The sequence below is a fragment of the Caretta caretta genome, chromosome 6, assembly GCF_965140235.1.
Source record: "Caretta caretta isolate rCarCar2 chromosome 6, rCarCar1.hap1, whole genome shotgun sequence".
NCBI lineage: Eukaryota > Metazoa > Chordata > Testudines > Cheloniidae > Caretta > Caretta caretta.
Window position 1 is genome coordinate 121,441,899 of NC_134211.1, and position 27,361 is coordinate 121,469,259.

At 39.7% G+C, this 27,361-nt stretch overlaps 1 protein-coding gene across 3 annotated transcripts; it reads right to left on the bottom strand.

The window, feature by feature from the left end:
- Positions 1 to 1,034: 1,034 nt before the first annotated feature.
- Positions 1,035 to 27,116, bottom strand: NAA30 (N-alpha-acetyltransferase 30, NatC catalytic subunit). Of its 3 annotated transcripts, XM_048855218.2 has the most exons (5): positions 26,968 to 27,092; positions 25,939 to 26,700; positions 17,119 to 17,242; positions 14,846 to 14,901; positions 1,035 to 4,314 (listed from the first exon to the last, which is right to left on the bottom strand). In XM_048855218.2, exons 2-5 carry the CDS (start codon positions 26,695 to 26,697, stop codon positions 4,177 to 4,179), a joined length of 1,077 nt encoding a protein of 358 aa, XP_048711175.1. In that variant the 5' UTR covers positions 26,698 to 26,700; positions 26,968 to 27,092; the 3' UTR covers positions 1,035 to 4,176. The 3 variants fall into 3 exon arrangements, with proteins under 3 accessions (XP_048711175.1, XP_048711176.1, XP_048711177.1); XM_048855219.2 differs by lacking the exon at positions 26,968 to 27,092 and having other exon boundaries at positions 25,939 to 26,917; XM_048855220.2 differs by lacking the exons at positions 14,846 to 14,901; positions 17,119 to 17,242 and having other exon boundaries at positions 26,968 to 27,116.
- Between the last annotated feature and the right edge of the window lie 245 nt (positions 27,117 to 27,361).

Here is a 27,361-nt window from a genome sequence, read left to right on the forward strand (position 1 = left end):
GTTGCTTCTGGAACATAGGCAGCAGCAATGCTCTAGGCCAGTTTCTGCCACACTGCTTTACCACATGATACACCAAAAGAGCTGAAAAATTCAGTGCACACTGGTGTTCCTTGTGCTGGAAAAAGTTTTCCATTTATACACCATATTTTCTAGCAGCAGAATACTCCATTAGGAAAGATTACCACCATTAGGACCACAAAAACATTGTGTGTGCAATATTCTTCAAAACTGTTTTGTTCTGCTCCATTTCATTTTGGTGACTGACATTCCCATAATCCAATAGGACTGAATCTAGCTGGAAGACAGCCTGGAGTAATGAGAGCCAATAAAAATGTCAGCTGATCAGTAATTCAAGATGTAAACAAGTTAATCTCAGTTGTGTTGTACACCTCTTACAAACATAAGGCCAAATCCTGCAAGTTACTTATATGGCTAGATTTTAAAAAGGTGTTTACACCCTTTGGTGCCTAGTGCTGTTTTCAAAAGTGCTTAAATGCTTAATTTCCACTGAAGTCAATGGGAGTTAGGCACTTTTGAAAAGGCACCTAGTGAGAGTTTGGTGCCTTGGCACTTCTGAAAATACAAGGTGCTAATCTTTGTGTTTAGGCACCTAAATACGTTTAACAATCCAGTCCTCAGTGCCCTTGAACAGGCTATTGATGGCCCTGAACTCCTGTTTATTTCAATAGGAGCCAACTGCCCATATTACCTCACGGGACACCTTGGCACCTTGCAGGGTCAGGCTCACAGGTTGCCTGTCTACACTAATTGATGCATAATGCAAACAATCTCATATTTTAGTCCAGCCACAGAAATGAAGTTCCTATAAATAATATTCAACGTGATTCTGAACTAGATTTGGAAATCAAAAATATATAGCCGTGTATGAAGGGGTCAGGAGTACAGTTTTCACTTACTAATATTTCTCCATTCATCCTCTGAAGACAGTAAAAACACACACACAATTATGTATGTTTTTACTGGCAATAAAAAAAAATCAAACTAGAACATTAAAATGTGCATTTAAAATGATATGCATAAACAACTTAACCATATTTTATTTGACTGCATCTTATTTAGACAGCTTGCACATTCCATAACCTCACTGGTTCTTGTTCTTGCCAAAGGATAAAGGACAGAAGAACATAATCCACGCAAAACAGCAGTCCAATATTTTGAGATACACTTGATATTTTTTAGCTACCCACCTGATCCCCGAACTCCAGTATAATTTATGGTCGCATTTCTACAAAACCTGAAAACCTTGTAACTTAGCACTCAGTTTTAGTGATGTCTTGTAGTGCACCGAAACTGGGATGCGCTATGCAATGCCAATTAGATTAGTGGTGAACCTGATAGTCGTAACGTTTTTTCCTTTTTAAAGCATTGTAATGCACACATTTCTGACATGTCAGCCAATAGTAGTATTTCAGGCAATATAAAGTTAAACATAAAAGTGACTTAATACCAACTCCTTAGTTTAGATTTGTCAATGCAAAAAGGGGCAGGGAGCATGTCTTGGCAACAAAGACCCCCAAGAAACCCTGATTATGCCTTTCTATCTGAAGTACTATTTGAACTGTTTTCATGTTAGTGATAGTCTCACCTTGTTGCAAATTCAGGACATCCCACCCTATGCAACAAAGTGAGACTATACCAATTTTTTGAATACCAATGTGTACAGCTTCAGTATCTTCTGTAGTGAACTGTGTGTGATACAGTAGCAATATTAGACTATTGTAGACAGCACTCTTAAAAGAAAGTTGCCCCCATTTTGCTCAGAATTCTGAAAGTTTGCATGGTGAGAACCACTTCTTGCCACGGCTAGACTGAATTGTATTTGAATTTTGCTCAAAAGTGGTATTTGTGCAACAACCTGTATGAGCTATTGTAAGCTAGGTTCTAATCTGCTTTTAATATTTAAACAGTAGGTGTTTTCAGATTTGACCAGCAAAAGACTTCTCTTCTGCTGTTTTTTAAACAATGAAGCAAGACTGGTTTGCAATTTCCAACACTGGATCCCCTGCATAGTCTCCAACAGTTGGTAACAGGACATGAAGTATCTCCTCTCTAGATCATTAGTGCCAAATGAACCAAAGTAGTTACCATTTGATAGGACACCAAAACACATATGGGAAATAAGTTTGTGGTGAAGGTTCAGTTTCTAGTGGACTGAAGTCCATATCACTGAAATCTTAACTAAAATTGGCACCTACTGACAGTATATTCACAAGAGGCCAAGCAATGATTGATTAAGCAGAGTCAATAATATTCTTATCCCTAGAAGTTTTTGAATCAGAACAAGCATGAATTACATTACAGGGTAGTATGGTGGAAACATGCACTGCCGCTGACCACACCATACCTGTTCTGTAAATAAGAGTCTTCAGTTTACATTTATTCTGGCACTGTTTTAGAGGATTAATTTCATTTTAGAAATGGAAAAAGTGAAAAGCACAAATGGTGTCCACAAGCAGAGAACTTCCAAGTGCCAATTTTAATTAAAAAAAAAAATCTTTATTTTCAAATACAATTCACAATTTGTACATGGTGAGAAATGCCTGTCACCATGTGAACGTTTGTCTGTGCAAAATAAGGCTGGCTTTCGTTTAAATCCAGTTTTCCTGTAAGGGGATCTTTTCCAAACTTACAGGAGGTAGGGTTTTTAAATGTACAGTAATTATAACAATTAAAAAACATGACTCTAACCAAACCCTAAAAACACAGTGTAATAAGGCAAATCTGAAAATTACACTCAGTACAGACGAGCAGACTCATTGAGAGTTCATCCTTTTTTCATGGGTTGCCTAGGTTTCCACTTATATAAATAAACCAATGTCACCTTTTTTCAAGATGAAATACAATCCATTTATAAATTTGGTCATATATCACATTGATCAATCAGGAGAGCATAAACACAGCATTACTGCTGAACAAGTTGATGGCTTAGGGCAAGACCTATATATCCCATTTAAAAAAGGGAAGTCCCTTCTCTGCTACATTTATTTTAAAGGGGAAGGGGGAGGGGGAAGAACCCCTGCAATAACTTAGCTCAAATAAGTTTTGAGAAGGTGAGAGCAGCTAAAAATGGATACAATACACCTTGACATTTATTTCAAAGCTCGAGAACCGAAGATAGAAGCATTTTAGAACACTGAAGCAAAACAATCTGAATCCAAATCAAAGTGAAAAAATTGTTCTATTTTAAAATAGCTGTTCTTCAGAGCTTCTAGAGATAATTTTGATTAAATAAAATCATACCAATTTACATTAATTTTCTATATATTTTTTAAAATCCCTCTTTTAAAGAAAAAGTGCATCCAAAAGCAGCAGCGATGTACTGGTGACATCAGGTTCTTTTTTCAGCAGCTACTCAAGGTTTTTCAAAATAGCTTAACACTTCTTGCTATAAGAAAAGAAGGGCTTTCCAAACCCTTTTCTGGGAGAAGTATCCAAATTATAAAAATCTGAAATAATTTATTATCAAATTCAGAATTTAAATAAAAGCAGAAGTTTGCTTGCAAAGACAATTGAAAAAAGTAAAAGAAAAAAGCATGCACTCAAAAATTAGAGGTGAAGACAAATATACTTATCTATACAGGCACTGGCAGACGCAATTTAATTGTTACTGTTACTCATTGTAACACACACCCCACCCTACAATACATTTTTTTCATTCACTAATCACTGAGGTACCAATATTTAAGAATGGAAAATTCAATATTGAAAATAAAACCTAAAATTGAAGCCTTTTTCCAGAAAACTATGGCAAGTTTTGTATGAAATGTTAGTATACTTATAGAATTTTACAATCTAGATTGGCTTTTTTCTGGAACCAAGCATTGTGTTCCACATACCGTTTCTTTGATCAAGTGTTCACTATGTATGTAATACAGTCAGTAGACTTGCAAATGAATGAACATATCTTGGCTATCAACTGGCACGTCTTGCTGGTACCAAAAGAACTCGAAGTTTGAAACAATCTGTTTTAATTCAGAACAAATGCGCCATGCCAAAGTGCAACAAATATGTGCGACACTCAATGAGACACTGACAGATAAGAGCTGCATGGAAATTACTAAGTCCACCTGCAAAGCAATTCTGTACAAATTGCATTGCATGCAAAGGACAACTCTGTGTTGTTGGGAAGTCAGTTGATTGATGTGATGGTTTCTTTTAACGCAGCCACAGTTTAAGACGCAGTGCATCAACTCCATTTAAATAGTATCTGAACAGCCTCTTATCTCGCACAAAACCAAGATTTTCATAAAGTTTCAAAGCAGACTTGTTTGTGATCTCTGTTTCCAAGACAACCTTTAAAGACAATGAAAAAAATAAGTCAATTTTGAGAAGAGTTGCATTATTTCAGAAAAATTATTTACACAGCTATCTGTTCGGTTTCAAAACTCTTCTAGATTAATAGACTAATGTGTACCCATAAACAATTTGTTAATAGAATTAGCTTTTTTTTTCTGTTCATTAATTGTCCAAATGGAACCCAATTTTAAAAAATGTGGCAGCTACTCAACATCAATTAAAGTTTTGTGCAATCAAATTTCATCTGTTTGCTGTATTGCTTCAATCAAGTATTTGATATTTGGAATTTATTATTCAAATTGAATGGCTAGGGACCTAAGTCACATGGTACCCTTTCAGTTCTTTCAATGAATGCTCTAACCTTTGTAAACTAATTACACTTTGCCCCAAACAAGTTTAGCTACGTGATTAAATAGATTTGGCAACAGATCCAAGTTTAGCTTTCCATGAACATTTGTTAGACGAAATATTTACATGAACATTTTTTGTGTACAGAAAAAGTGCAAACTCAATCAAAATGACAGTGAGCTGTAGCTCACAAAAGCTTATGCTCAGATAAATGCCACAAGTACTCCTTTTCTTTTTTCAAATCAAAATGAAATTCTAGGCAGATCCTGGACCCCTCAAATGGCTGCTTTCTGCTATACTGAGAATTTGAAAGTGGAAGGCAGCTTGGGTGAAAGTGATCATGAAATGGTAGAGTTCATGATTCTAAGGAATGGTAGGAGGGAGAGCAGCAAAATAAAGAAAATGGATTTCAAGAGTGCAGACTTTAGCAAACTTTAGGTAAGATCCCATGGGAAGCAAGTCTAAGGGGAAAAACAATTGATAGTTGGCAGTTCTTCAGAGAACATTATTAAGGGCACAAGAGCAAACTACCCCACTGCGTAGGAAAGACAGGCAGTATGGCAAGAGACCACCCTGGCTTAACCAGGAGAAATCTTTAGTGATCTAAAAATCAAAAGAGTCCTACAAAAAGTGGGAACTAGGTCAAAATACAAAGGATGAATATAAACAAATAACACAAGTATGTAGGGACAAAATTACAAAGGCCAAGTCATAAAACGAGATCAAACTAGCTAGAAGCATAAAGGGTAACAAGAAAACATTCTAGAATACATTAGAAGCAAGAGGAAGACCAAGGACAGGGTAAACCCATTACTCAATGTGGGGTGGGAGAGACAATAACAGAAAATGTGGAAATGGCAGAGGTGCTTAATGATGTCTTTGTTTCAGTTTTCACCAAGAAGGTTGGTGGAGATTGGACGTCTAACACAGTGAATGCCAGTGAAAATGAGGTAGGATCAGAGGCTAAAATAGGGAAAGAACAAGTTAAAAATTACTTAAACAAGTTAGAAGTCTTCACGTCACCAGGGGCTGATTAAATGCATCCTAGAATACTCAAGGAGCTGACTGAGGAGATATCTGATTAGCCATTATCTTTGAAAAGTCATGGAAGACGGGAGAGATTCCAGAAGACTGGAAAAGGGCAAATAGAATGCCAGTCTATAAAAAGGGAAATAAGGACAACCTAGGGAACTACAGACTAGTCAGCTTAACTTCTGTACCTGGAAAGATAATGGAGCAAATAATTAAGCAATCAATTTGCAAACATCTAGAAGATAATAAGGTGATAAGTAACAGTCAGCATGGGTTTGTCAAGAACAAATCATGTCAAACCAACCTGATAGCTTTCTTTGACAGGACAACAAGCCTTGTGGATAGGAGGAAGTGGTAGACGTGGTATATCTTGACTTTACTAAAGCTTTTGATACTTGCATAACCTCCTCATAAACAAACTAACCAAAATGGAGCTACTCTAAGGTGGGGGCATAACTGGTTGGAAAATCGTTCCCAGAGAGTAGTTATTAGTGGTTCAGAGTCATGCTGGAAGGGCATAACGAGTGGGGTCCTGCAGGGATCAGTTCTGGGTCCGGTTCTGTTCAATATCTTCATCAATGATTTAGATAAGGGCATAGAGAGTACATTTATAAAGTCTGTGGATGATACCATGCTGGTAGGGGTTGCAAGTGCTTTGGAGGATAGGATTATATTTCAAAATGATCTAGACAAATTGGAGAAATGGTCTAAAGTCCTTATTGAATTTCATCCTATTTACAAATGCAAAGTACTCCACTTAGGAAGGAACAATCAGTTGCACATGTACAAAATGGGAAGTGACTGTCTAGCAAGGAATACTACGAAAAGGGATCGGGGGGTCATAGTGGACCACAAGCTAAATATGAGTCAACAGTATAACACTGTTGAGGGGGTAAAAAAAAGCAAACACCATTCTGGGATGTATTCGCAGAAGTGTTGTAAACAAGACACGAGAAGTAATTCTTCCACTCTACTCCGTACTGATTAGGCCTGGAGTATTGTGTCCAGTTCTGGGCGTCACACTTCAGAAAAGAAGTGGACAAACTGGAGACAGTCCAGAGAAGAGGAACAAAAATGATAAAAGGTCTAAAAAACATGACTTATGAGAGAAGATTGAATACATTAGGTTTGTTCAGTCTGGAAAAGAGAAGACTGAGAGGGAACATGATAATTTTCAAGTACATGAAAGGTTGTTGCAAGGAGGAGGGAGAAAAATTGTTGTTCTGAATCTCTGAGGATAGGACAAGAAGCAATGGGCTTAAATTGAAGCAAGAGAGGTTTAGGTTGGACATTAGGAAAAACTTCCCAACTGTCAGGGTGGTTAAGCACTGGAATAAATTGCCGAGGGAGGCTGTAGAATCTCCATCATTGGAGATTTTTAAGAGCAGGTTAGACAAACACGTAAGGGATGGTCTAAATAATACTTAGTCCTGTCATAAGTGCACGGGACTGGACTAGATGACCTCTCAAGCTCCCTTCCAGTCCTGTGATTCTATATCGGGAAATTCCTGAGTGGCATGCAGTTTGCCCTACACCACTCCCAGCTAGTCCTGGCATAAGTTGAGCATGGAGAGCCGCTTTTTTCTATTCCCTTGTGCTCTGGCAATTGCTGGATGTGGAAAGGCCCCCCTGGAAGTATGGCAGCCATGTATAATTTACAGCAAACCTGAGCCTGGCTTAAGTTACACTGAGAACCAAACTGGCCCCAGGCACGGGGGAGTACAAAGGTGTCATAAAATCAGTGTTGGTTCCACTCTTCATCCCTTTTCTCAGCTGCACTGAGCAGAGCTCTGGCACATCAGAGAATCTAATCTAAATTTGTAAAATATACACACATTTTCACAATATTCTACCAAAACTCAAGCAGATCTTATTTTAACACTAAAAATGGTCTCTGTATGCACAAGAACACACAATACTTGCCCACCAAAATGAAAATGACAAGCTCTTCAGACTACAGATGAATCCATGATGAAGTGAATTTACATATTAAATACAAAAAAGCATTTAATACTATAATGATGCGCATGGTAATAGAGACCACAGAATTAAAGCAACATTTTGCATAATATTTGCAGCAAACTATGAATCAATTCTCTTGTTGATGCTCAAGAAAGAGCTTCTAACACTGTCAAACTGTAGCATTTCACATCCACTTTGCAAAGGTACAAATGGCTACACAAAATACAAGACAATGGAAAAGAAAATGTGCTCACCATGAACTCTGAATGCATATACTAAAACGTAATACATATTCATTACATTTACAAGTTTGACTAATGGCCAAATCTGAAACATCTCTGACCACATATTCCAGCCATTCATCCCCCCTTAATCCCCCCACAAATAAACCATGTCCTGGGATAGGCACAGCAGGGAAAATTAAAAGGAAGAAAAGGCTAAAATAATTCATTTTTTTAAATAAGCAAAGACAAAGTGATGTAAAATAAAAAAAAAAAAATATCCAGGGTGATTAAAACATGGTGGTCAGTTTACTGTATCTGTATTTGTAAGACATGTTAATTCAATTCTAAGCCTCCTGGGAAGAATTAGACATTGGGTTTCTGGTTTTCAATACACCTTGTTACTTCGCTGGAATCATCATCGAGACTTCTGACTGGGCTCATTAGTACTACCATATTAATTTGAATTGATTAAATAAACATTGACTCAATCACTTACTGAAATAGTAGCAATTTAGAACTAAAGAATCAATGCTTATTTTCTACTTAATTACAATTAAAAGCCTCAAATTACTTCTGAGCTCAGATTAAAACAAAGCATTATAGAGGTCAGGAAATACGACCCACATAAGTAACACTGAGCAGGAAGCCCCCTGTCATTTGAACTTTGTCAACAGCATTCGTTCTCACTGAAGTTTAGCAACTTGGCAGAGTACTATAACATGCCTGTGTCCAGTTTCAACTTTGCATATTCATGCTGATTTGCAAGCAGTGCCAAAGGGCTGCCAACCACTCCTGCAAGTCACTTATTTAAGAGTGGTTAAATGTTGAAATTCAGGTCTGCTGGAATCCCAATTCTTCAGTTCTCCATTCACCAAGACACAATGAAACAGACAACACTGAAGTACATTTGTTTACATCACACCATAAGAAGGGATAGATAGTGTCATACAAAGTGAAAAATTACTGAAATTAAATAAGGCAGTGAGCTCTGATTTTAAGAATGCCAGCATTTTCAGAGTGGAGAAGAAAAACAAAAAGACTGACTTCTGATGCTCTACAAAGGAACAGCAGCTCTAAATAGGTTCTTTTATAACACCCATCACCGTGGAATCTGAGGTGATAAGTATTTTTGTCCCCATTTTACAGATGGGAAAACTGAAGGAAATAGATTAAATAATTAGAGTACAGCAAATTACTGGTTCATCCAAGAAAAGAACGCTGGCCTCGTTACTCCTAGCCAGTGCCTTGGCCACTGGTCCATGTCACCTTATTACGATTGATACTTACAATTTAGAAGGCTAGTGTAATCTAGTGTAATTTTAACCTTCAATTAAGTATAAAATTGATCAAATATACTGCTGGAAAAAGTTTAATCTTAAACACTGAATAGACAAGATATATGTACCTTGCAGACAAGAAGGACCTAAGTCACCCTGCTTGAATAAACAATATGCAAGTGATACTGAAATGTGTATTTGCACATAATCAAGAAGCCCAATTACATTCTCTTGGTTGTTTTTGTTCATGCTTCATTTGGTTTGGAGGGGTGTGGTTGCGCAAAGACTTGTCCCATTCCTGTATTCAGTTTCAAATGCAAGACAGCGTGTTCAGTGTTCCCACTCACTTCTGTCCTAGAGCATTTCCTACAACCAATTTGCTTTCGGTGTACAAGTATGCCTGTTAATTCTTTTAATAACTCAGAATCATCATCTCCTCTGTCCACCTGCATGAGTCCTGACCAGCTCAATCAATAGAATAGTATTTTCTACAGACACAAAGTTTCTGAAGAAAGACCATATTTCCAATGAATAATCTGAAATATTTCATGATACCATACATCATCCTTTACAACATATACAATAAAAAAAGCCACATTATGATGCAGTATTTCATGTAACCAGATGTCTGGACTCTCGAGTTTTGCTGACTTAAAGTTGTGATCCCAGTGAGGTAAGCAAAGCGTCACACTTTATTGTTTAGTAGGTGTATTTATGATGCTAAAGACCAACCTAGCTGATAATAGTATTCATGGTGACTTTCAGCTGTGGACTGTTATCTGTTTTTCAGTGAGGCTGCTTGTAAAAAGCTGCGATTCCTTTTCACATTTTGTATAAGCAATTTTCTTTCCTAACTTTCAGAAAAATTGTGAGAATGTTAAGTATTTTTAGCATGTACTGCCAATTTATTTTGATTAGTTAGCAGTTTTACAGTGCTATGAAGATGTAAGACACTGTGCAAGTACGAAATGTTATACTTCGATTACTATGAAAGATTATACATTAATGAACAATCCATTTTTTCCTTTAAAGAATCAAATTCCCTCAAGAAGGGAAAACAAATCTACAGGATGGCCCTAAATGCTGCAATTTTTCAGCCAGATCTGCTTTAAGGGGAATTTTCAAACAAACAAAGAGTGGTTAAGAGGCCAACTGCCATTGAAAATCATTGAAAATATCCTCCCAAGACATTTTACTAATGAAATGCTTATAACACCTAAGAAGTTGAGTATTCATGAAATCAAGAAGACAGACGTATTTGGCTTTTTATCAAACCACTGAGTTTTCACTTTTAGCGGAGTTTGGGGCTATGCAAATACAGTCACAGTAATTCATGTAATTATGTATTTCAGAGGCATAGCTTTTAAAATTGTTTCCGGTAGACCACATTTTCTACATATTGCTCTCAGATCATGCCAATAAATTATGCTAATTTACCATAATCTACTATAAACTTTGGCTCATTTAGTTCCCCAAAATCTTTAGTCCACAATCTTGAACGATCATCATCAAAATTCACTATCATTAAGTATCTCAGAAAACCATGTCAAAAATTACATTAGTGAAATTTAGGGACTTGGCAGAATGTTAAATTTACACACATGAACACGTATTTAAAGTAATCTTTCGCTAGCGGTACATTCTTCAGACTTAAATTTTACCTGTAGCTCAAAATGGCCTTTTGACCAAAGTATGTTAAGCACACAGTGCCTTAGGCCACATCTACACTTATTGGAAATTGACGCTGCTGTGATCAATGCAGTGGGGGGCAATTTAGCAGGTCTGATGTAGACCCGCTAAATCGACAGCAGCGCACTCTCCAGTCTACTCCACTGGAATGAGAAGAGTCAAGTAAGTCCACGGGAGAGTGTCTCCTGTTGACGCAGCACAGTGTAGACACTGTGGTAAGTCAACCTAAGCTACATCGACTCCAGTTACATTATTCAAGTAGCTGGAGTAGCGTAACTTAGGTCGACTTACTGCAGTAGTGTAGACAAGGCCTCAGATATCTGATTCTACCTTGGGACTTTGTAAGTTTGCCTAGTTTGTTACCACCAGCAAACAAAACAGAGATTAAACTTTTTACAGCTACCATTATGCTGTTGCAGCAAACTTTCAAACACCACAAATGGGCACCACCATATACTTTAGGTACTAAATGTACATCACAGTTCACCTACTGTTCCCTAAAATCTACCCCTTGCTCTTCAATACTTTGAAAAGTATTGTACAAGCGTGTCAGATTTCTTGCCCAAGTATTACTGGAACATGGTACTTTTGTCACCTTTGTTCCAAGGTAAGATTTACGGGTAAAGTTTCAAAGATGCATCTAAACATGTTTTAAGTGGGTGAACAAACAGGCACTTGGGAAAAACTGATGTTTACACATGGGACAACATGCTCATTTTTCAAGCACACTTTTGAACAAAAATAAGATTTTTTTACATTTTTCTCCCTTACTGTTCACTGTATTCTGAGTAGCAGCAGTGAAACTGAACATCTTGTTAATTTCTCTCTGCCACTGATTGGAAAAAAACCAATAGCAGCAGACATACTGCAGCAATCTATAGGTACAGGAAGACAAGCTGTAATGCTGCATCATTTCATACTTGCTTGGCTATGTACCAATCATAAGGACTAGAAACTTAAGTAAGAATTAAAAAAACTTAAATTTTGCAGAAATGGGTGATATGGGCTTCCTCGCTCATCAGGGGAAGCTTCCCACTCTCCAGTGACGAGCAGGTCTGTGGATTTTTCCAATCCTTGTCATGAGCGAAAACTTTTCTGAAATATATTAGAAGGTTCATAGAATCATAGAATATCAGGGTTGGAAGGGACCCCAGAAGGTCATCTAGTCCAACCCCCTGCTTGAAGCAGGACCAATTCCCAGTTAAATCATCCCAGCCAGGGCTTTGTCAAGCCTGACCTTAAAAACCTCTAAGGAAGGAGATTTTACCACCTCCCTAGGTAACGCATTCCAGTGTTTCACCACCCTCTTAGTGAAAAAGTTTTTCCTAATATCCAATCTAAACCTCCCCCACTGCAACTTGAGACCATTACTCCTCGTTCTGTCATCTGCTACCATTGAGAACAGTCTAGAGCCATCCTCTTTGGAACCCCCTTTCAGGTAGTTGAAAGCAGCTATCAAATCCCCCCTCATTCTTCTCTTCTGCAGGCTAAACAATCCCAGCTCCCTCAGCCTCTCCTCATAAGTCATGTGTTCCAGACCCCTAATCATTTTTGTTGCCCTTCGCTGGACTCTCTCCAATTTATCCACATCCTTCTTGTAGTGTGGGGCCCAAAACTGGACCCAGTACTCCAGATGAGGCCTCACCAATGTCGAATAGACATTGGTTCAAGTAGCCAAAGTTGTTGTATTGTTGCATCACAAGCATCTGGAGGAAGTCACCTACGCCCAGACTTAGTGCCAAGGAAGAGAAAAAATATCAAGACATATTTGCTATATTACTGTAGATAGTTTATATATGTTAATATCTCATAATAATGGATCACAGCGAAGCCTAGAATGTAGCACATTTAACGGGAGAGTTTGAAAAGTATATAAACGACCTAACATGGAAAATTATTTATACAGCAGAGGGGCATAGCGTTTAACAAAAATGAAATAGCAGGGTCTATGTGTTGAGGAACTTGTAGTCCACATTAGATTTTACACAGTGAGAAATAAAAACAATAAGGTGTATGGGACAAGGAACACAAAGATTACAATACGAAAAACTCATGAGATGTACTTAATATTATGTATGTGTCTTATTAGTTCCTCTCATTTTAAAAAAATAATCATTTATTAGTGAAGAAGGATGGTTAGGGCACTAGTCTGTGACTCAGAAGATCATGTTACTACTCCCTGCTGTGCTACAAATTTCCTGTGTGACCTTGGGCAAGCTGCTTCACCTATCTGGGTCTCAGTTCCCCATCTCGAAAATGGAGATAATTGCACTTCTCTATATCACAAGGCTGTTGTAACAAATACATTAAAGATTGAGAGGTGCTTAGATACTATGGTAATGGGGGAAATATTGCTATTTATCTGTAAATGGTGATCAAATTCAAGGCCAAACTGGAGATCAGCAATGGAAGACTGATAAAAATGAGGAAGTACTGAAGAAGTATTTGAACAAGGAAAGGGATATGTAGTGACAGGACCAGGACGTATATTTCAAGAATAGGGGATGACATGGGACAAGACATGGAGCTGCTTATGGGAAAAGGAAATGGAGAGTTATCAAGCTTCATTATGTTGCCAAAGCATAAGTAGGTAAGTGCACATGCAGTTAGAGTAGAGCTCTGAAGGGCCCTGGGAAAGAGGGTTTGAATGAGTTATGGAACAAAATCTGAAGACCACTCAAGGAGGAGGTAGAGGTAAGAGCTGTGGGGGAGGACAACTATTTCAGCAGAAGCACATGAGTTATAATTGAGAGGCACAATCCCAGAAATGGGAGGGCCAAAGGAAGCGGATGCAGTAATTGAGGTGAGAGGTGACCAAGAAATTGGCAATAACGATGAAGGGGATAACAGAGAATAAGATTCCGAAGAGATTATAGAAAAAGTGGCAGAGTTTATCAGTAGTCTTGATTTGGGAGGAGGGGGGGAAGAGGGGGAGGGAGAGAGGGAGAGAAAAAATACGTTCTAGAAGGGTTTGCTTTTGTTTTTGGTTTTTTTAAAGAAAACCTGCAATTTTTAGTTCAAATTTCCACAACATACCTAAATACTGCATTAGCAGAGTGCACAGCTAATCAGGATACCCAAGAAAGATCAAAGGACTAGCTAACCTCCCTGAGGAACTGTGAATATGATTTAGTGTTTTAAATCACTTACATTAAGGACAACAGGTTTATGGTTCTATCCTATTGAGTTAGTGTTAAGGAATAGATAGCTGCGGTAAACAGACAAGCCTGTGAAGAACCTTATTCTCTCCCTCCCTTATTTTTCCTCTTCCCCAATCATATTAAGACTACATTAGTTACTTCTTGTATAGTCAAACAGAACTCATAAGTTTTCATCTAGTTGGAAGAATTTTGCAAAAAAGATGAATAGGGATATTAACAAAATTTAGGATACAGAAAGTAAAGTCTGATTTTATGATACTGCAATAGTTTTACTAAATTCTCTGAAGAGAATACACACTAAATCACTTTGTGATAATTCTATGTTATTGGGAAGTACTCTGTATGGGTTTCTTTTGGAAAATTTGATGATACTCTGATAAGACCATGTTTTACAGTATTACAGTTGATACTGTTTCAGTGTTTAACTTCACATATCCTGAATACAATGAGGAGTTAGGTAGAATAACCGACTCAAATTCCAAAACAAGCTCTCTCTGTTCAACAGAAGCATTTATTCTTAGAATGTTTGGGAGCCCAGAGCACACGAATCAAATTTCAGGAGATGTATCTAACTGTTTAGTGTAGTATATATCAAAAGTATTAACTCTTCTTATTTGTACATTATGTTATAGTTAACTAAACTTAAGTTTGAAAAAATACTCCTCAGTTTGCCTTTTTGAAGGTATCCCATCTCCTACAATAAATGGAAGAATTGTTTACAAGATAATCAAGTGTCTAAAAGAATGCCTACAAAATAAATCCATGGGTATGGAGAATAACACAAACACAGCAGAGAGTACTCCCTCAAAATTTTTGAGCACCTATAAAAACTTACCTCATCACAATCTCCTTCAACCATGGCATAAATAGCTTTCTTAACCAAATTTGTACCTGGAAAATAGATTTTAATAGCATTAAAGTAAAATACAGGTATAGATTTTTTTGAAGAGATCTAAATTCAGAGAATCACAGTTTACAGATTACTAATTTTATAATATATATATTAATTACATCCACATATTCCATTTCAATACACAGCACAGTGGCATATAATAGTCACAATACCCAAAACTAGACTGCAGATTCACTGTATGCTTTCAAGGTTTTGTCATTAAAATTGCCTTTAAGTACATACTAACTATTCTGTATTTGCAAAGACTTCTACGTGGCACCCATGAGAGTATAATAGGTCTACAGGTATTATATAACATATACAAGCTTCTCCTTGGAATCTGAAGTTATTTTCTTTGTCTTTCTGTTGTTATAAACAGGCTTCTCATGTTTAAAAATATCCTCATATTTTACATAATAAAGATGAATTTCAAGACTTGTTTAATTCCCTTTTGTTGCACCTATGATTGGAATCCCCTTTGAGCATATTTGAGGAACATTTCTCTTGCAAAAAGATTGCTCTTTTAAAAAAAAAAGAAAAACACACACCCTGAAACAATCTATAGATTGTATATTTAAAATACCAACTAAATAGATATAGAGGATGAAATTTCACCTCTTACAAAGTTTGATATATGCTGGGGACAGGGAAAGGTAAATCTAATGAGTAGTGATGCTCTTTGTGGGAAAAAAAAAACATCTTGAGAAGTACTGAGGGAAGGTACTTTGGATTTGCTTCACGTTAAAAAGTGAAGCCAGTGCTACCCTGATGTGGCATGAACAGGATACAGACGGGGCAGAGAAGGGGAGAAGTCATGCAGAGACAGCACGCTTTGTGGACATAAATGTAGCGTTAGTTGGCATCCCCTTGTACTCCCAAGCATCTGCAGCTAAATTATGGCTGCCTCCTGCATGACAGTGCTCAAGGGAAAGGAGGAAGAGTGATCTCCCTGTATCCTTTCCCCTATATACTACTGTGACTATATTAGGGCAGTCATTATTGGCCCCAAACTTGGAAGCCTATGCCAAAATTTTGCTTTTATAAAAACCAAGACTACATTCAAGATTGTTTGTGCACTTGGGGTGAAACTTGTTTTGATGTTGTGTCATATTTGGAGGAGCTGCAGGAAGAGAAAGGGGTCAGAGAAGCACAACAGAAATATTTTACAAATCGGTCCTGTATTTTTCTGGTGCAAGTCATGCTCTCTGTCCTCCATAACAAAAACAGAGTTTAAACATACAGGAAGCAAGAGTTTGCTCCATAATGAATTAGTAGCAAAGCATTTCCTTGTCCTGAAATGCTGACATATACATTTTAAGTTTCAAAAGTACTGCAAAATAGGGGACAATGTTTCAAGATGGCCTATTTAAAAAAGTAGTTCAACGTTGATTTGGTAAGTGAAGATAACAAGGAAGAAATTCCTGGCACGGATGTTAAGGAAACTGTCCAACAAACTATCTCAAATTTGGTTGCCTCATAAGAAGAGAGATTTTTTTAAGTATACATGCTGTAATTAGCTATATGTATGGCTCCCCAAAGGGCAGTATGTGGCAAATTTGATCAAGAGGAGTCAAAGGAAGAATTTACTAAAGCAGCTCACCGGGATAGTGAGTAGGAGGTTGTGAATGGGTTTATGTGCAAACACGGCTACACAAGTTATCCATTTCTTTTCCTATTTGGCACTGACATTTTACAAGAGAAACTGAGGTGGCAGGTTGGGTATCTTTCATTTCAGACCTATGCCAAATTTACCAATTATTCAATACACCCAGGAATTTAAGTGCACATCAAGAATGCTCCAGGAAGGTAGCAAGTAAGTGTTGCTTGTCCAGACTTGGTTTTGGGGAGACTGCTACTACCAGAAAATAGGATTTTTCTTGGGTAAACAGCCTCCTAGTAAAAAAAAAAAAAAAAAAAAAGTTCAAGTAAAAAATGAAATAAAATTGTTCTTCATTTTTCATTGGAAATGAACTAGAATTAGTTATTGCAACTCCAAAGTTGTAAAATACAATATGTGACATGATAGTAAGTGCAGACAGTCTCCAAACCACTTCAAGTTACTCTGAGTTAAAGAAAAAAAAGCTTTCTAGGAAAACAGTCTTTTACCTCTGCAGAAGCCTGTTGTTATTTTTGTGGCACTCTTCTATTCCAAAAGTTACAACCATCCCAACAGGGTTATCAGAGTTTGAATAAGAACATGGAGAGGCTATTCTTACCAATGCCTTTTCTTCTGTATTTGGAATCCACTGCTAACATGGCTATATAACCTCTGCGGAACATCTTTTTGTGCATATCCAACTTGCAGACGATGGCACCTACACACTCCTCACCTACCATGGCCTTAAAGACAAACAAATATCTATGTACATTCTAAGTATGTGATATACAATGAATGCCAACAAAACAAAAGTGAATTTGTTTGCCTTTTAAATTACAATCTTACGTACACAAAAGTAACAAATAATAGCTTGCACTGTAAAACTGTATATACAGTTCAAACATATATCCAAAGTACAGATGGGAAACTTTATCAACACCACTCTTTATAGTGTTTCTCAAAGTGATATAAAAACCAGAGTTTAAAGTCATTCAACACAGAACTTCAATGGGAGCAGACTTTGTATATAAGACAAGACTCTAGAAATAGGTCCTTCAATCCATCCTTATTTACTCACATTTAAAAATAAAAGACATGGCAGCCTGAGTAAAGAAATAGGCTTAGAAGGATTAGATTTTTATCAACAATTTCACTGTACACATGGAAGCCGACAAAAATTGCATCAACAACAATCTAAATGTACAGATAGGCAAAGCAAAAAAAACCAAAAAAGCCACTGCTTGAGAACTTTCATATATGGATATTTCCTTTGTATATTTTGACACGTTATGTTGACAATCTGTGTTTTAACAGTCTCAAAGTCTACCATTATTTAATAATTGTCTGACATTCCCTGCCCCATAACTCCTTTTATCTATGAAAATTTGAGTATATAAAAATAAAAAAGTTTAAAAATAAACATTGCTATTATCCATCAAATTTATAAAGAATCCAACTGAATTCTGTCAAGACTAGCGTATAAACTACAAACTGAATTTATTTTTGCATACGATTTTCCATGTTTGTTTACAAAAGCTATGAAAGATTATACTTGTTTTAAGTTTCTGTTAGCAATTTTTTAACCCCAAGAACATAATGGCTCTTATGAAACCCTAATGTTTTATCTTTAACAAGTGTCACTTTTCATTCCAGTAACAAGGAAAAGAAACCATTCAGACAAAAATAGTTTTACCAGTAATTTCACGCTTTTCAAGTACCTTTAATTCAGAGTTCTCATTTACTTAAGAATTCCTCATTAACAGTTACTCCCAGTGACACTTGCCATGAGAGGTATGGTCATGATGACTTAGTCACTCTGAAATACTTCATATTATGAAATGTTAAATAAATGGAATGATTATAATTGCTAACCACATTCACACAGATTTAACACAATGAGGCTGTGTATAAGTACAAGGATCCATCCAAGTGGCTCCTGTTGCAAGATGAGGACCAAAGTTTCCCCTCAGGAAAAAATATTTTCCTTTAGTCCTTTTAATAGTCCTGCTCATGAGTGGTGGGTTATTATTGTGTCTACACAAATCCACTCGCCAAGAGCCCCCATTGAAGGAGAGGTGCAGCAACTGACAAATTAGCAGTGGTTGCAGAGTAGCACCATGACATGGGGGGAAAGATTTTATTCCCTTGATTATAACAGTTTATTCAGATTTTGTGTGCAGACTATTGGGCAAAAGTGCATCAAGCACTGAAAGAAGTTTCTAAATTAAACTTAGCAAGAATAATTTTCTTAATGTACCCAGAAGAACTGGTCTATAATTTAGACAAATGGCTTTAAAAAGATCTATTTAAAAAACAGGGGGGAGAGGAGAAAACACTTTTGAGATATAACACACCCTACAAGTTGTTTTGCTTGACATTTCATAATTTAAACAGGCAAATCAAGTAAATTTCTTTCCATTTCTTTAAAAGAAAAAACACCTCTTCAACACTAAGACCTAGTATGCCAAGTTTCAGCCCAAGGCAAGTTTTGTATAGCTCAGGCCCTGAGAAACATAAAGCATTACAGTAAACGCTGTTTAATCCGGCATGTTGGGGAAATGGGGGGTGCCGGTAAGTGAAAAAAGCCGGTTAACTAAGATGAAAGGAGTTTGAATGCAGGCGGGGGTGGGGGGCAGAGAGAGAGAGAGTGTGCATCTGTGGACTCAGGGCAGTGGGTTGGGGTGCGCTCACCTCTGGCAGTTCCCCGCAAGCAGCGACCAATTCTGGCTGCTCACAGGCAGAGGCACAGCAGGCGGCTCTGCGATCTGCTGCCCCCCCCGCCCCGAGCGCTAGCTCTGCAGCTCCCATTGGCCGGGAACCGCAGTCAATGGGAGCTGCGGGAGCGGTGCACAGAGCTGCCTGCTGCACCTCCACCTAGGAGCAGTTGGGACAGGTAGTCGCTTGCAGGGAGCCGCCCAAGGTGAGCACCCCCCTGGATCCAGCACCCCTTCCCGCACCCCAACCCCCTGTCCCGAGCCCCCTCCCGCACCCAAGCTCCCTCCCAGAGCCAGTGTTCCACACCCCAACCCCCTGCCAGCCCCACACCAACCAGACTATAAATTGGAATTTCAATGAAAATCAGAAATGCTGGTTTATAGAGCTTTCCGGTTGGTGAAATGCCAGATAAAATAGCTTATACTGTATATTGGAAGAACTGACAGACTCTTAAATAGTGCTGCTACAATTATGCAGAGTACCTGATGTGATCCCACACTTTGATTTAAAGCAAACACACACCTCGTCTTTAAGAGAACATAATGGTGCAAATTACTGTTCACTTAGAATCATACAGAAAACTTTATAGATAACATACTTGATACATGTTGAGAGAAGTGAAATTCGAGATAAACAGGAAATAATAAATGTATATACCAACATTCCATTGGCTACAAATAGTGTTCATTTTTATTTAAAAATAAAACTGCACTACTGATCTAGCAGTTCACTGACACAAAACTGCAGATTCATTGATCTTTGTGGTTACTGTCAGAAAATAGTGATAAGTAACAAAGTGGTATTGTACATGTTTTTCAGAAGATCTTTTCCTGCAGTTCTTAGACAAGGTTCCCAGTGACTCCAGTAGCATTCTACTTGCATAAGGACTGCAGGATCAGGCCCTTATTTCCCTTTTCCCTCTTACTGAAAGGTGAAAAACCTACTCCAGCACGTAAAATTAATAGTTTAGTTCTCTGGCATTCTGAAGGAGAAAGTGGAAACAGCCTAAATAAAAACAGACTGAAGCAAAAGTGAAATTTCCATAAAGGATCATTTCAGAGCAAATGATTAAGAGCCAAATTCTGCTTTCAAATACATGAATGCAGCTCCCAGTGAAATCACATGTAAGTTTTTAACAGCAGATTTTGGCCCCAAGATACCAACTCCACAAAACAAGTATTAAATATTCCCAGTACTAAAGGTGTTTGTACTGTGAGATTATTTTTCAAACCTATGTTAGTCTAAATCTCAAAGAGTGTTAACTTGCATAAATTCAATTTCATCATGTTACCTGCTTTTTAAGCAAGAAAATTTAAATATTTAACTAAAGAGATGATTTCATCTCATCCACAAATTGCAAGAGTTATTACTAAACTGTCTACATTTTGCTTCACAAGCGTCTACATATGGATTGAAACATTAACTAAAATAAAAACCTAATTAAGTCTTGAAACCAAAGGCTAGAGTGCCTTTCGGAGCCACATATGTCATGTCTCAGGTTTTGCTATCATATCACCAACTGTGAAAAGAGAGGAAGGGTGGTCCAGTGGTTAGGGCATTAGCCTGGGACTTGACAGTTCTGCCACAGACTTCCTGTCTGCCCTTGGGGGAGTCACTTAGCCTTTCTGTGTCTCAGTTCCTCCATCTGTAAAATGTGGATAACAGCACTTCCCTACCTCACAAAGGCATTGTGGGCATAAACACATTAAAGACTGAGAGGTGCTCAGATACAATGCTGGGAACCATACAAGTACCTTAGATCAGTGGTTTTCAAAGCCGGTCCACCGCTTGTTCAGGGAAAGCCCCTGGCGGGCCAGACTGGTTTGTTTACCTGCCTTGTCCACAGCTCCAGGCCAGTGGGGGCTGCGGGAAGGGCGCCGTTTCCTGCAGCCCCCATTGGCCTGGAGCGGCGAACCACGGCCAGTGGGAGCCGCGATCGGCCGCACCTGCGGATGCGGCAGGTAAACAAACCGGTCCGGCCCGCCAGGGGCTTTCCCTGAACAAGCGGCAGACCGGCTTTGAGAACCACTGCCTTAGATAGACCGAAGCAACATACAAAGTATTTCAGTTAAAAAAGTAACAAGCTCTGGAGGAACTTGTGTGTTCTTAACTGAGTTAAGTTGAAATACAAAAAGAAATAGTTGTGGTAGACTGCAAGACTGGGAGTCAGGTGTTTTAAGATCTATTCCTGGGTCTGCAGTGACCTTGCTCTGAAGGTCTGGGCAATTTCCTGGCCTCTCTATGGTTCAGTTTCAATGCCTTAGTTTTTCCCACTGAAAAGTAGTAAATACTTTTCTCAAAGGGGTCTTATGTTAATGTAAAATGCTTTGAGATCCTTGAATGGAATATGATACAGAAGAAAAAAATTAATAGTAATCATAAAAATCTCAATTATAATCATTAGGGATTTATATCCAAACACCTGCAGTCTCTTTACTGGAAGTACAAAAAAATTACCTTTAGAACCTGTAGAATTCAATTGAAACAGAACTACTACTACTGCTAATCACATGAAGTTAAGAACCCTATAAAGGTATAGAACTTGAGTAGGATCTATAGCTGGGTTTTTTGGGGGTGGGGTGGGGGGGAGAGGGAGATTTGCAAAAGGTATCAATAATCAGAAAGAAATCTACTTCTATATAATAAGCAACATGTCCTATTTTACCAAATCTTTGAAATAGACCAGGGTTTACTTAACTTGCCCTTTCTAAACTAAAATAAACATCTTCCCTGAGCCCTCTAATGGCAGCCATAAATGGGAGAAGTTTTGTAACTTTAACCATGCCAAAACTAGAAAGTTAAAAAGGAGCTACAATTTTTTTTAAAAATACGCTCACAATTTTGTATGACGTATGAACCTGTTCTAACTGAAGATGTTATACACAAGGCTGAACTGGGGAAAAACATGTGGTCTTAAGTCATTTTTGATTGACAAATGATTGCCATGCTTCATTTTTAATTGCCACCATTGTAGAGAAACTGGACCCTCAGAGATGAGAAAAAAAAATACTTTCAAGGCATCAGCAACTTAAGATGGATGCCTACGTTATCAGAGATGGCCACAAATCTAAGTTCCTAACTAAAGTCAGTTGTTGGGTCTTGTCACAGGCGAAGACTGTCAGTTTGACAGGCCACTCCTATGACAAGTCAACCTGTGGAATTCTTTGTCAGAGGATGTTGTGAAGGCCAAGACTATAACAGCGTTCAAAAAGAACTAGATAAGTTAATGGATGATAAGTCCATCAATGGCTATTAGCCAGGATGGGAAGGGATGGTGTCCCTCGCCTCTGTTTACCAGAAGCTGGGAATGGGCAACAGGGGATGGATCACTCGATAAATACCGGTTCTGTTCATTCTCTCTGAAGCACCTAGTAGTGACCACTGTCGGAAGACAAGATACTGAGCTAGATGGAGCTTTGGTCTGACCATTCTTATGACTTGCACTAGCCTAGACAATGCAGTCAAATCAATAACATGCTGGATGAAAGAGCCGGTGATCCAGCTTCCCCTCAGCTTCCCCCCTACTCCCTCCAAAGCAGGTTACAGTATTGTATTCCCAGCTGAGTTTTCAGTTCCCTCAGTTTTTAATGTATAAGTTCCTGATTGAAGCTGTAAGAAACCAATGCCCTATAAATTTGAAATAAGAGCAAACTCAAAATTTCCTTTTTGCACTCATGAAGGCCAATTTCCAAGTGTTCCAAGTGTCCTTAGCAACCATGTATGCAGCATTCCTAGTCCACTCCCAAAGAGAAAGTTCTGCTCATTTAGGTGCCCAAAGATGTCAACTAGTTAGGATAAGTATGTTGCCCAACATGTTGAAGGTTTCAGCAAGGGATGATTCACGAAAACATGCCATCTTGGTCTTAACTGAGAGTGGACTTAGCACTTTATCTTGTGAAAGCCACCTCCCTTCAGCATGAAAGAAGTTGCCAGTGAAGGGAACCCATCAGAGCAATGCAAACAGTCAGGTATTCACTGGACAACTTTTAAGAAGTTCACTTCTCTATAAGTTTCCTAAAGGAGTGGTGCAATCTTTGAGGAGTTTTCTTAATTGCCAAGTTCTTGCTGTGCAGGGAAAAACAACGAAGCCATGAAGCATTAGATGTGATGTTTTGGTTCTGTAGGCCCAGGTCTCTATTCTTTCCTGTTATCTTGACACTGCTCATGCAAATTACAATAGAATGCTCCCCACAAATGTGAAAACTTTGATTCCTGAAATGTCTCAAATATGCATTTGTCTGTTGTGTGTACATAGCTCAGCTTTACAAAAAAAGCAAGTCTTCAACAGACCCTTTAAAAACAAACCTCACAAATGCTAAAATCTGTGCTGCATCAGAGGCATCAATTGACTCAGCACACTGAAAGGCTTAAGAAGTCTCTTTTCCCAAGTTTTGAAAGCAGTTGCTCTTGAATATTCTCATCCATGTTACTAATATAACACGAAAAACTTATTTGATAAAGACACTGTTTTCAATTTGTCAGCTGCATTAGACTAACATTTGAAGTCACAAGTGTAAGGTTTTCCACAACTGTATGTGCTTTACACTGTTGTGATTCAGAAATACCAAATCTGAAGGATATCTGTATCAACACTGCCAGTTTGAATACTCAAGTTTTGTTGTTTTTTTAAGGCTTCAAGTTTTCTCAAAACACACCCTTAAAGATAAACCTAAGGTTTCTTCTTTCCCCTTTGATGCTGCAATCACTTTATAGCTGCAAAGACTTTATAGCTCCACAGCCAGCACTTCAGAGCACTCTACATGCTGGTTTTGAATCCACTGATATAAAACCATGTCTCATGTGTCACGTTCCCACATTTTCTTTGAGAATGTCACTGAATGACTTGTCACTGTCCTTTTCATGGAACAGTCTTCCTAAATCACTCCTTGGCAAGAACTGAGCTCCACAGACTAAACAACATATCCTATAAGATCATGCAGTGATCTCAACAGTGCCTTCTGGCCTGATTTCTGCTGACACATCCAGCATCCCAATTCAGTGCCGTGTGCACATATGGGTACTTGAGTTTCATGTCACACAAGTGTTTTTAATAGGACTTGTTTTGTATAAGGTAAATCTAGACACACCCAAGTACAGGCTTCATACTATTTTATCAGAAGAAGCTATAGCAGGCTGCTGTACACACTCACATCCTGCGCTACTCTGCATTGAACCACTAACTGAGGTTCCTACATTCAACAATATGGTGGTCCAAATAGGATACACCATTATAAGGCTTCTGTTATATATCCATTTTTAACTATTTCACATTTTTTGCACAACTTTCCATACCCCTGCTGTATACCCTTGTAGGGGTCATAAGGCCCACAGTTTTGGAAACTCTAGTACAGACCATTAAATTATGCCCACGGTTAACACAGAAAATATAAGCACATAAGCACCAGTAATACACAGTAAAGGTAAAGTCACATCTTATTCCCATGTAATAATAATTATTCCTGAGTGAATATTTGCAAGCCACATGTGATGAATGAATACTATTGTACATAAAGGAGAAGAGTTTAATAACTTATCAGAAAGAACTTCTGCCTCCACAAAATTAGTTACACCCTGTCTGTAGTGTAATAGCTAGTCTTTAAACTGTTCCCAAAAGATCCATAACATGTTTTTCCTTCTTTTACTTTGTATTCAACTTCATTTCAATATGATAACTGTTATAAAAATGTTTTCATACAAATGTTGACTTTCCTTGTGTAAATGGAAACTACCTATTATCTATTACCAAGGACAATGTTTACAGGATCAAGGCCATACACTTACACACATACTTTGTTTTAAACATAAGTATTCACGTGCATAAAGTCAAACGTGCAGAAACGTCTACAGGATTGAGGTACAAATGTTTCTCTAGACAACTTACATATGGTGCTCACACCCATATGATTAGTGTATAACACTAAACTTTTCATTACTAAAAAAGCTTTAGAACTTACTATGTTTTCTTTAAGATAAAGAAGTTCAAGCCACTGACAAAGGCAGACTAATGGACTACTAGTATAATATAGCAGGCAGGAAACAAGACTGGATGTGTTATTAGCACAGTATTTGGACATAGCATGACAATTATGTTTTTACATATACTGTGACTTTTGCACTAGAAGATACAGTTGTATTTTATGTTTCATTTTCAACTAGTTTTGCAGATAAAAAGTTTGAGGTTTGCAAAAATTCAATTCCATGATATCTGTCCATACCATTACATTTACAACTTAACTCAGACCATATCGTATAAGTGAATTACTTTGGACTGTTTTGTACAGAACCTTGAAAAAAGTTATCAAATTAACTCACAAGACTTGCTAGTTAAGTACTGTTACTTCAATTTTACAAGAGTGGAAACTGAGGCAGAGAATGAAGAAATGAACTGCAAGAGATCGTAAAGAAAATCAGTGTCAATGGCAGGCTTAGAACTCAGGAGTTCCTGGGTTTCAGTCCCACATGCAAACCCCATTACTCTACTTGAATCATTCATTTACGAGCGTGACTACGTATACTTTCTGAATTGTCTACATAGAGCACCACAGGTGCGCAGGGCACATCACCGGTAAATAAGACAGGGTATTTCCAGAACTCTCTCCATCCCCTGACCATGAAAAAGCATCAGTTGGCAGTTCAAGCTTCCCCACGAATTCCACCCCCCTTCCAACCAGCTCCCTCTACCCCAGACCCTTCCCAATGTCTTCCCTCCTCCCCCACCACTTACCAAAAAGCAAAGCTGTGGCCAGTTGTGGATAAAATATCTATACGTGTAAATGGAGTAGGGTTCAGACAGATCTTTGGTGATCAGTCTCATGATATCGGGCATCTGCAGCTCGGACTCATACCGGACGTATCGTATCGTTAGGTCCTCCTCGGGAGGAGAGTCCGTCCCCGAGCCTTTCAAACTGCAGGCTGCTGCTAAGGATGTGGAGAGCAGCAGCAGAGACTCCTCCTCCTCCTCCCCTTCATCCCCCTCCTCCAGGCCAGGCCCCCCAGCCAGTCCATTGCGGGCTGCAGTGGCGGCCGCCGGCTGGCTCCTGTCCCCTGTGGCTGCCGGGGGCGCAGTCCTGGCCTGGGGCTCCGGGAGGTGGTTGGGGACGGGGGGCGAGCACGGGGCTGCGGCCGGCGGCTGTCCGGAGCCCACTGTTTTGCCGGCTCGCTTGTTCTCCGGCCCCTCGGCCCCCTCCGAGCTCAGGATCTTGCTCTTGAGGGAGGCTCGGAGGTGCCGCAGCTCGGGGCTGAGGAGGCCGTTGAGCTGGTGGTTGTGGTGCGGCGGGTGGTGGTGGTGGTGGAGGAGGCGGTGCTGCTGCGGCGGCCCCCCCTTGCCGCCGCTTCGCGCCTGCGGCGCCTGGCCGCCCTCCTCTTCCTCCTCCTCGTCCAGGGCCCCGGGGCAGGCGGCGGCCCCCCCTCCTCCGGGGAAGGGGGAGAGGGCGTCCCCCGGCGGGGCGAGGAGGCTGCTCGGCCCGGGCGGTACCTCGGCCATGTCCTAGAAGAGAGACCGACACAGACCCAGAGAGAAGGAGAGCGTGAGACGGGGCAGCCGCTTCGCTTCGCTTCGCTTCCCCTCCCGGGCCGGGCCGGGCCGGGCCGGGCCGGGCGGGGGCGGCGGGGAGCCAACAAAGGTAGAGACGGCCCCCGGCCCCGCCTCACATCGCCGCCAGCGGCGGCTGCCCGGGCTCCTGACCCCGCCGCCGGGCCGCTTCCCCCGCGCGGCCTCTTCCCCGCCCCCCCCCCTCCGCCCGCGGCCACTAACCCCAGCGTCTCCTCAGCTCCTCCTCGGCTCCCACTCTCCACTCATCCAGTGGCCGGAAAGCGAGCCCGCCGCTGTCGTACCCACAGCAAAGTTTCCTGTCAGGCTTTGCGACACTTCCCTGCCTGGCGGCTGGCCCTGGTGAGGGACGGGCAGAGGCTGGAGCCGCGTGACAGCGGGAGAGGCCTCGGCCGGGGCGGGGACTGGGGAAGGGAGCGGGGGATGCTGGGCGGGGCCTGCGAGTCGCGTCACTTGTGACCGTCCTTCGAGCAGCAACGAGTCAGCGGCCGCCTCACCCGCCGTGGGCGCACCCCGCTGTTCTGCCTGGCACCCACCCCTCCCCCCGCAGCCGCCGTGGGCGCACCCCGCCGTTCTCCCTGGCACCCCACCCCCCCGC